At 47.1% G+C, this 10,000-nt stretch overlaps 2 protein-coding genes across 2 annotated transcripts; both read left to right on the top strand.

The window, feature by feature from the left end:
* The first annotated feature begins 358 nt into the window (after positions 1 to 358).
* On the top strand, positions 359 to 2,576 carry LOC133667679 (uncharacterized). The gene is made up of 3 exons (XM_062086896.1): positions 359 to 992; positions 1,160 to 1,373; positions 1,517 to 2,576. Exons 1-3 carry the CDS (start codon positions 359 to 361, stop codon positions 2,574 to 2,576), a joined length of 1,908 nt encoding a protein of 635 aa, XP_061942880.1.
* A 1,487-nt stretch (positions 2,577 to 4,063) lies between these two features.
* Positions 4,064 to 8,795, top strand: LOC133667678 (uncharacterized). Its single transcript, XM_062086895.1, has 6 exons — positions 4,064 to 5,180; positions 5,303 to 5,878; positions 6,046 to 6,259; positions 6,403 to 7,458; positions 7,535 to 7,858; positions 8,126 to 8,795. The coding sequence occupies exons 1-6, from the start codon at positions 4,064 to 4,066 to the stop codon at positions 8,793 to 8,795; spliced, it is 3,957 nt and encodes a 1,318-aa protein (XP_061942879.1).
* Positions 8,796 to 10,000: the final 1,205 nt, after the last annotated feature.

Below are 10,000 nucleotides of genomic sequence, written 5' to 3'. Positions count from 1 at the left end.
GAACCACCTCGACGAAGGAGACTTCCTTCGAGGGGTGGAAAAAGAAATTGAAAGACTAGCAACTGCAAGAAACATTAAGCAAGAAGAAGTAGAGGTGCTACTTCAAAAATTTGTCGATTCCCTCAAAGAAGGAACGCAGCACGAAGAAGGGAATCGACTAAGACAAAAAGGAGCAACAAAGAAGGGGAAGAGGACCACCCATAACAAGAGGAAAGTTTCTATACGCCAAGCACCAGGAGCTATACAGAAAATGCCCAAGGAAGCTCCTGGACTTGGCAATAATGGGTGAGTCAGGTAAGGGAGAAGAAGCGATCAGTCTCCCTGGGGCCGACTCGGTGGGTCCACTATATAAAAATCTATGGGGCAAAAGTGGTCCGGAAAATTGGCGAATTTGCAACCCCAAAACAACAAAATAGAAATAGGCGAGATTTGGACTCCCATCACAATGGGGAACCTATTGGAAAAATTCAAGAAAATTAAGGTCGATACGGCAGCCGGTATCGACCAAATAAAGAAGCTCCACCTGAGAAAAAAAGGAGCGCTGCATGTCTTTGCCAAACTGTGTAATCTCCTCATGCTGCACCGAATATACCCAGCACAGTGGAAAATAAACCGAACCACGCTTATTCCCAAACCGGGAAAGAGCGCGGAAGAGGTTGAGAACTGGAGACCAATCACCATCGGGTCTCTGCTGGGAAGAATATATTCGGCAATGATCGACCGGAAACTACGGTCCAAAATTAAGCAGCACCCAAGACAAAAGGGGTTTACACAGGAGGATGGCTGTAAAAACAATATAGCCATCCTCAGCAGCGCTCTTGCTAAAATGAAAGAGGAATCAGGTGGAGTAATAACAATTATTGATATATCAAAAGCGTTTGATACGGTTCCCCATGAAGCAATCAGCAAAGGGCTGGAAACGAAAGGAGTGCCAAGTCTCGTCAGCAAATATGTGCAAGACATGTACAGGGGTTGCAAAACAGTTATTCATTGTAAAGATAAAACATTGCCCGTGGACTTACTGAGAGGGGTCAAGCAGGGAGACCCGCTATCTCCCTTACTTTTAATTTAACAATTGATCCCATAATTGGGATTCTTGACGAGACGACGGAGGGCGTCAAACTCGGAAGCGAAAACGTTTCAGTTCTCGCTTTCGCAGACGATATTGTCCTCTTGGCGAAGGACAGAGAAACAGCCGAAAAACAAAATCGGCTGTTGTACGAACACCTAAAAGAATTGAACATGAAAGTATCCGCCGAAAAATGTGGCACATTCCACATCCAACACAAATTGAAGACGTGGTTCCTCAAAGATCCGCAACTGACGTTGGGTCAGCAGAGTATACCATATGCTGACCCAGAAAAAGCAATAAAGTACTTAGGAACCACGCTCAATCCATGGAGAGGAATGTGCCAAGCCTCGATCAAAGAGATCATCGACGCAGCAAAAAGCGTCACGAGACTGAAACTAAAACCACACCAAAAATCAACTTAATAAGAATCTACCTCTTGCCGAGGTACATACACAAATTGGTGGCGAATCCTCCTCCGTTGGGCACGCTAGACCAAATCGATCATGAAATAAAGCAAATAATAAAACAAATACTGCACCTCCATCCGTCCACAACGGACGGAGTAATATACAGTGACAAGAGCCATGGAGGTCTAGGTGTCCAACGAGTGGCCAACATAGTAAAGTTGGCCAAACTGAGGAACAGTATTCGAATGACAAGATCGCAGGATATCGCCACCAAAACAGCATTCGAGAGGCAAGAGGAGATTACAAAGAAATACGCTGCGTCGGTGGGCCTATCTTGGCCATGCGAGATAGAAGAGATCGAGGCTACACGAAAGAAATTGAAAAGGGCGGATACCAGCAGATGGAAGTCCTTCGCCTCGCAAGGACAAGGAATAAACGAATTCTTCGGGGATAGAGTTGGAAATGCCTGGCTCTATAACCCCGAATTACTGAAGCCGTCCCGATACCTGGACGCATTAAAATTAAGAACAAATACATGTGGAACCAGAATAGCACTCCGGAGGACTAAAAGAGACATGGATGTGAACTGCCGGAGGTGCGGCGTCCAGGTTGAAACCCTAGGACATATTCTGGGACTGTGTACGCATACAAAAAGCAAAAGAATAAAAAGACACAATGAGATATGCGAGCTCATTGCGGACAATGTATCGAAAAAGTTCGCGATATTCAGGGAGCCGGAGTTGGAAATCGACGGTGACAGGCGTAAGCCGGATATGGTCATAAAAGACCATGAAAAGGTTTACGTCGTTGATGTCACCGTTCGATACGAAAACAACGACTCCCTGAGAAAAGCATATAAAGAAAAATATAAAAAATACGAAAAGACAGCCGAAACTCTTAAGCAGAGGTTTAAAGCCAAAGAGAGCCGCGTTATACCAGTGGTCATCGGGTGCAGAGGGGCAGTGCCCCGGGCCACTGTGGAAAGTCTCAGAATCCTAGGGCTTCAAACGAAACATGCCCTGACGGCTTCACTAATTGCCCTCCGATCGTCGATTGAAATAACAAACGAATTTTTGGACTACGATCACATACCGTGATCGTTAAAAATATTTATTTATTTATTTAATTTAATTTATTTATTTATACCTCTTAAAACTGACGAAGCCGCAAGGCAAATACTATAATTTCTAAAAGCGAACGAGACCACTGGTCGACACACGAAAAGACGAAGCAGCTGCCAGCTGATGAATAATTTAGCCCGTCTCGGCCTTTTACACCGAGCGGTGCGAGTCCTGACGTACTATTGTACGCCGAGGGCGCGGGGCAGATTCCACTATGTTCGCATAGTGGAATCTGGGGCGACGCCTCCGCGAGGCACTCCCTGGACAACGCACGCTACGGCGTGCGGCTAAGTGCGCCTCCCGAAAGGGTCCCCGTTCCTAATTTTTCCAAGCCCGCGGGCAGATTCCTTGACAGCATCGCTAGAAAGTGAGCCCGCGAATTCAAATGTCTTAAACGATGAGCCCCACGAGGAGGTATCCTCGGAAGTCCGCCACGGTCGCTTTGATCGTAGGCGCATAACATAGCCAAATGCCTCGTCATCTAATTAGTGACGAGGGGAATTAAGGGGAAAGATATTAGATTCCTCCAGGAATCGCAATACGCCAAACATAAAGACACGCAACACCCCCAAGAAGTAATTATATGGAGGTGCGCTGCATGCCATAAGGAGTTTGAAAAGCTCCATGGCTGCGTGATATATATCGTCCAACCGATCACGCCACCTAAGATCGTGAAAGCAATACGCTGCCGGAGGCGGAAAGCAATACGCCGCTAAAGGCGGAAGGCAATACGCCTCTGGGGGCGAAAAGCAATACGCCGCTCTGGGCGAAAAGCAGTACGCCGCTGGGGTTCGCGAAGCAATACGCCGCGGGTCCTGGAAACAGGACTTCTGCGGTGGTGCGAGCGGCGGGCCTCCAGTGGTTGGGATTGTGTGCCCTGGCGGTCGGACGTGTTTGCGCTGTTGCGGCGGCTAGTGACGCACCCGGAGAGGTGTGGCGCGCAAGCGGTGGTCGGTTCGGAACGGAGCTCTTGAGAGTAATAGTTGCTGGGGGCATGAAGCGCAATACAGAGCCTCTTATGCCCCAAGTCGTAGTTCGTACCTCCACGTGGTCCCGCTGGAATGCCTATCGATTGCTCTTCGGAGAATCATAGAGTTCGAAACCGGCTACGGCGAGGAATGGGCGGTGAGGTGCACACCGATGGGGAGCAGCGACCCCACCTACCCATAGCTAAGAGAGCGAGCGGCGGTCGGCCGCCGCTGGTGCTGGAGATTTCGGCTGCAAAATTTTTTTAAAATTTCTTCTTTTTGATCATGTACGGAAAGGTGAATTGAGGGGTACCTTGTGCCCACAACGTAAGTTAAACTTACGTATCGAATAAGTCTAGTGGCTGGCGGATCGTTCGCTCCCTTCGATGGCTTGTGCCACGACCTGGAACGGACCTGGAAAAGAGACGGAACAATTGGAAAAGTGTTGGGGGCACTCAAACTTCCCAAGATATCAAAAAAACAAGCAAAAACATAATGTCAAGAAACAGAGGAGCCTCGGACGCGGGAGCCCCCGGCCCTGGGACTCCCGTGGCGGACTTGTCCGCAACAGATGAGAGGGCCACCGGTGACGACCAATGCTTATCCCCGGACCACGATTTGGATATGATAAATTTACCATTGAGCGGGCAGATTAAATGTTATTGGTGCTCTAAAAAGGGAAAAGATATTAGATTCCTCCAGGAATCGCAATACGCCAAACATAAAGACACGCAACACCCCCAAGAAGTAATTATATGGAGGTGCGCTGCATGCCATAAGGAGTTCGAAAAGCTCCATGGCTGCAGGTGCCACTTACCAAAGTGTAAGGGGCGAAAAATATGGGAGGGTGTTGCAAAATTCAAATGCGAGTCCTGCGAGGAATCGTTCCTATCGCAAAGAGGATTGTCTATGCATGAGAGACATAGACATCCGGCGATAAGGAACCAAAAAAGAGCACAAAGCACAAGTCGGGGAAATACAAGACCAGTCAGTAGAGCCTCGGTCTGGTCTAAAGACGAAACGGATCTATTAATCAAGTTAAACCAGCGCTACAAACATTTAAAACAACCAAATGTAGCGCTGAGAGAATATTTCCCCGACAAGACCCTGAAACAAATAAGCGACAAAAGGAGGCTCCTGCCCGTTCAAGAAGAAGAAGTGGCCACAACTCAAAGCGAAGCAAGATCTCCTTCCTCCGAGTCCTCGGAAGAAAGCATTTACGAATCGGCCACGGAGGACGAAGGAGGAGGAGAAATACGAGAAACGGCTCAACAAGAAGACCGCTGGCAAGAGCCGTTTCTCCAATATATAACATCGAACCACCTCGACGAAGGAGACTTCCTTCGAGGGGTGGAAAAAGAAATTGAAAGTCTAGCAACTGCAAGAAACATTAAGCAAGAAGAAGTAGAGGTGCTACTTCAAAAATTTGTCGATTCCCTCAAAGAAGGAACGCAGCACGAAGAAGGGAATCGACTAAGACAAAAAGGAGCAACAAAGAAGGGGAAGAGGACCACCCATAACAAGAGGAAAAAGTTTCTATACGCCAAGCACCAGGAGCTATACAGAAAATGCCCAAGGAAGCTCCTGGACTTGGCAATAATGGGTGAGTCAGGTAAGGGAGAAGAAGCGATCAGTCTCCCTGGGGCCGACTCGGTGGGTCCACTATATAAAATCTATGGGGCAAAAGTGGTCCGGAAAAATTGGCGAATTTGCAACCCCAAAACAACAAAATAGAAATAGGCGAGATTTGGACTCCCATCACAATGGGGAACCTATTGGAAAAATTCAAGAAAATTAAGGTCGATACGGCAGCCGGTATCGACCAAATAAAGAAGCTCCACCTGAGAAAAAAAGGAGCGCTGCACGTCTTTGCCAAACTGTGTAATCTTCTTATGCTGCACCGAATATACCCAGCACAGTGGAAGATAAACCGAACCACGCTTATTCCCAAACCGGGAAAGAGCGCGGAAGAGGTTGAGAACTGGAGACCAATCACCATCGGGTCTCTGCTGGGAAGAATATATTCGGCAATGATCGACCGGAAACTACGGTCCAAAATTAAGCAGCACCCAAGACAAAAGGGGTTTACACAGGAGGACGGCTGCAAAAACAACATAGCCATCCTCAGCAGCGCTCTGGCCAAAATGAAAGAGGAATCAGGTGGAGTTATTACAGTAATTGATATATCAAAAGCGTTTGATACGGTTCCCCATGAAGCAATCAGCAAAGGGCTGGAAACGAAAGGAGTGCCAAGTCTCGTCAGCAAATATGTGCAAGACATGTACAGGGGTTGCAAAACAGTTATTCATTGTAAAGATAAAACATTGCCCGTGGACTTACTGAGAGGGGTCAAGCAGGAGACCCGCTATCTCCCTTACTTTTTAATTTAACAATTGATCCCATAATTGGGATTCTTGACGAGACGACGGAGGGCGTCAAACTCGGAAGCGAGAACGTTTCAGTTCTCGCTTTCGCAGACGATATTGTCCTCTTGGCGAAGGACAAAGAAACAGCCGAAAAACAAAATCGGCTGTTGTACGAACACCTAAAAGAATTAAACATGAAAGTATCCGCCGAAAAATGTGGCACATTCCACATCCAACACAAATTGAAGACGTGGTTCCTCAAAGATCCGCAACTGACGTTGGGTCAGCAGAGTATACCATATGCTGACCCAGAAAAAGCAATAAAGTACTTAGGAACCACGCTCAATCCATGGAGAGGAATGTGCCAAGCCTCGATCAAAGAGATCATCGACGCAGCAAAAAGCGTCACGAGACTGAAACTAAAACCACACCAAAAATCAACTTAATAAGAATCTACCTCTTGCCAAGGTACATACACAAATTGGTGGCGAATCCTCCTCCGTTGGGCACGCTAGACCAAATTGATCATGAGATAAAGCAAATAATAAAACAAATACTGCACCTCCATCCGTCCACAACGGACGGAGTGATATACACTGAAAAAAGTCACGGAGGTCTAGGTGTCCAACGAGTGGCCAACATTGTAAAGTTGGCCAAACTAAGGAATAGTATTCGAATGACAAGATCGCAGGATATCGCCACCAAAACAGCATTCGAGAGGCAAGAGGAGATTACAAAGAAATACGCTGCGTCGGTGGGCCTATCTTGGCCATGCGAGATAGAAGAGATCGAGGCTACACGAAAGAAATTGAAAAGGGCGGATACCAGCAGATGGAAGTCCTTCGCCTCGCAAGGACAAGGAATAAACGAATTCTTCGGGGATAGAGTTGGAAATGCCTGGCTCTATAACCCCGAATTACTGAAGCCGTCCCGATACCTGGACGCACTAAAATTAAGAACAAATACATGTGGAACCAGAATAGCACTCCGCAGGACTAAAAGAGACATGGATGTGAACTGCCGGAGGTGCGGCGTCCAGGTTGAAACCCTAGGACATATTCTGGGACTGTGTACACACACAAAAAGCAAAAGGATAAGAAGACACAATGAGATATGCGAGCTCATTGCGGACAGTATATCGAAAAAGTTCGCGATACTCAGGGAGCCGGAGTTGGAAATCGACGGTGACAGACGTAAGCCGGATATGGTCATAAAAGACCATGAAAAGGTTTACGTCGTTGACGTCACCGTTCGATACGAAAACAACGACTCCCTGAGAAAGGCATATAAAGAAAAATATAAAAAATATGAAAAGACGGCCGAAACACTCAAAAAGAAGTTTAAGGCCAAAGAGAGCCGCGTTATACCAGTGGTCATCGGGTGCAGAGGGGCAGTGCCCCGGGCCACTGTGGAGAGTCTCAGAATCCTAGGGCTTCAAACGAAACATGCCCTGACGGCTTCACTAATTGCCCTCCGATCGTCGATTGAAATAACAAACGAATTTTTGGACTACGATCACATACCGTGATCGTTAAAAATATTTATTTATTTATTTAATTTATTTTATTTATTTATTTATACCTTTTAAAAACTGACGAAGCCGCAAGGCAAATACCATAATTTCTAAATGCGAACGAGACCACTGGTCGACACACGAAAAGACGAAGCAGCTGCCAGCTGATGAACAATTTAGCCCGTCTCGGCCTTTTACACCGAGCGGTGCGAGTCCTGACGTACTATTGTACGCCGAGGGCGCGGGGCAGATTCCACTATGTTCGCATAATGGAATCTGGGGCGACGCCTCCGCGAGGCACTCCCTGGACAACGCACGCTACGGCGTGCGGCTAAGTGCGCCTCCCGAAAGGGTCCCCGTTCCTAATTTTTCCAAGTCCGCGGGCAGATTCCTTGGCAGCATCGCTAGAAAGTGAGCCCGCGAATTCAAATGTCTTAAACGATGAGCCCCACGAGGAGGCATCCTCGGAAGTCCGCCACGGTCGCTTTGATCGTAGGCGCATGATATAGCCAAATGCCTCGTCATCTAATTAGTGACGAGGGGAATTAAGGGGAAAGATATTAGATTCCTCCAGGAATCGCAATACGCCAAACATAAAGACACGCAACACCCCCAAGAAGTAATTATATGGAGGTGCGCTGCATGCCATAAGGAGTTTGAAAAGCTCCATGGCTGCAGGTGCCACTTACCAAAGTGTAAGGGGCGAAAAATATGGGAAGGTGTTGCAAAATTCAAATGCGATTCCTGTGAGGAATCGTTCCTATCGCAAAGAGGATTGTCTATGCACGAGAGACATAGACATCCGGCGATAAGGAACCAAAAAAGAGCACAAAGCACGAGTCGGGGAAATACAAGACCAGTCAGTAGAGCCTCGGTCTGGTCTAAAGACGAAACTGAACTATTAATCAAGTTAAACCAGCGCTACAAACATTTAAAACAACCAAATGTAGCGCTGAGAGAATATTTCCCCGACAAGACCCTGAAACAAATAAGCGACAAAAGGAGGCTCCTGCCCGTTCAAGAAGAAGAGGTGGCCGCAACTGAAAGCGAAGCAAGATCTCCTTCCTCCGAGTCCTCGGAAGAAAGCATTTACGAATCGGCCACGGAGGACGAAGGAGGAGGAGAAATACGAGAAACGGCTCAACAAGAAGATCGCTGGCAAGAGCCGTTTCTCCAATATATAGCATCGAACCGCCTCGACGAAGGAGACTTCCTTCGAGGGGTGGAAAGGGAAATTGAAGGACTGGCAACTGCGGGAAGCATTAAGCAAGAGGAAGTGGAGCTGCTTCTTCAAAATTTGTCGATTCCCTCAAAGAAGGAACGCAGCACAAAGAAGGGAATCGACTAAGACAAAAAGGAGCAACAAAGATGGGGAAAAAGACCACCCATAACAAGAGGAAAAAGTTTCTATACGCCAAGCACCAGGAGCTATACAGAAAATGCCCAAGGAAGCTCCTGGACTTGGCAATAATGGGTGAGTCAGGTAAGGGAGAAGAAGCGATCAGTCTCCCTGGGGCCGACTCGGTGGGTCCACTTTACAAAAATCTATGGGGCAAAAGTGGTCCGGAAAAATTGGCGAATTTGCAACCCCAAAACAACAAAATAGAAATAGGCGAGATTTGGACTCCCATCACAATGGGGAACCTATTGGAAAAATTCAAGAAAATTAAGGTCGATACAGCAGCCGGTATCGACCAAATAAAGAAGCTCCACCTGAGAAAAAAAGGAGCGCTGCACGTCTTTGCCAAACTGTGTAATCTCCTCATGCTGCACCGAATATACCCAGCACAGTGGAAGATAAACCGAACCACGCTTATTCCCAAACCGGGAAAGAGCGCGGAAGAGGTTGAGAACTGGAGACCAATTACCATCGGGTCTCTGCTGGGAAGAATATATTCGGCAATGATCGACCGGAAACTACGGTCCAAAGTTAAGCAGCACGCAAGACAAAAGGGGTTTACACAGGAGGATGGCTGTAAAACAACATAGCCATCCTCAGCAGCGCTCTGGCCAAAATGAAAATGAGTCAGGTGGAGTAATTACAATAATAGATATTTCGAAAGCGTTTGATACGGTTCCCCATGAAGCAATCAGTAAAGGGCTGGAAATGAAAGGAGTGCCAAGTCTCGTCAGCAAATATGTGCAAGACATGTACAGGGGTTGCAAAACTGTTATACATTGTAAAGACAGAACATTGCCCGTGGACTTACTGAGAGGAGTCAAGCAGGGAGACCCGCTATCTCCCTTACTTTTTAATTTAACAATTGATCCCATAATTGGGATTCTTGACGAGACGACGGAGGGCGTCAAACTCGGAAGCGAGAACGTTTCAGTTCTCGCTTTCGCAGACGATATTGTCCTCCTGGCGAAGGACAAAGAAACAGCCGAGAAACAAAATCGGCTGTTACACAAACATCTAAAAGAATTAAACATGAAAGTATCCGCCGAAAAATGTGGCACATTCCAAATCCAACACAAATTGAAGACGTGGTTCCTCCAAGATCCGCAACTGACGTTGGGTCAGCAGAGTATACCATATGCTGACCCAGAAAA

Source organism: Apis cerana, unplaced genomic scaffold (genome assembly GCF_029169275.1).
Source record: "Apis cerana isolate GH-2021 unplaced genomic scaffold, AcerK_1.0 scaffold1_AcerK, whole genome shotgun sequence".
Taxonomy (NCBI): Eukaryota; Metazoa; Arthropoda; class Insecta; order Hymenoptera; family Apidae; genus Apis; species Apis cerana.
Note: the sequence above shows the minus strand (reverse complement) of the source record. Positions and strands in the feature narration are given on the sequence as shown.

Coding starts and splice junctions, on each gene's coding strand:
- LOC133667679 (XM_062086896.1), top strand. CDS start 359: ATGGGGCAAAAGTGGTCCGGAAAATTGGCGAATTTGCAACCCCAAAAC. Junction 993..1,159: donor TTGCAAAACAGTTATTCATT/GTAAAGATAAAA, acceptor TCGCTTTCGCAG/ACGATATTGTCCTCTTGGCG. Junction 1,374..1,516: donor GACCCAGAAAAAGCAATAAA/GTACTTAGGAAC, acceptor CCTCTTGCCGAG/GTACATACACAAATTGGTGG.
- LOC133667678 (XM_062086895.1), top strand. CDS start 4,064: ATGTCAAGAAACAGAGGAGCCTCGGACGCGGGAGCCCCCGGCCCTGGG. Junction 7,459..7,534: donor TTGGACTACGATCACATACC/GTGATCGTTAAA, acceptor AAACTGACGAAG/CCGCAAGGCAAATACCATAA. Junction 7,859..8,125: donor CTTGGCAGCATCGCTAGAAA/GTGAGCCCGCGA, acceptor CCATGGCTGCAG/GTGCCACTTACCAAAGTGTA.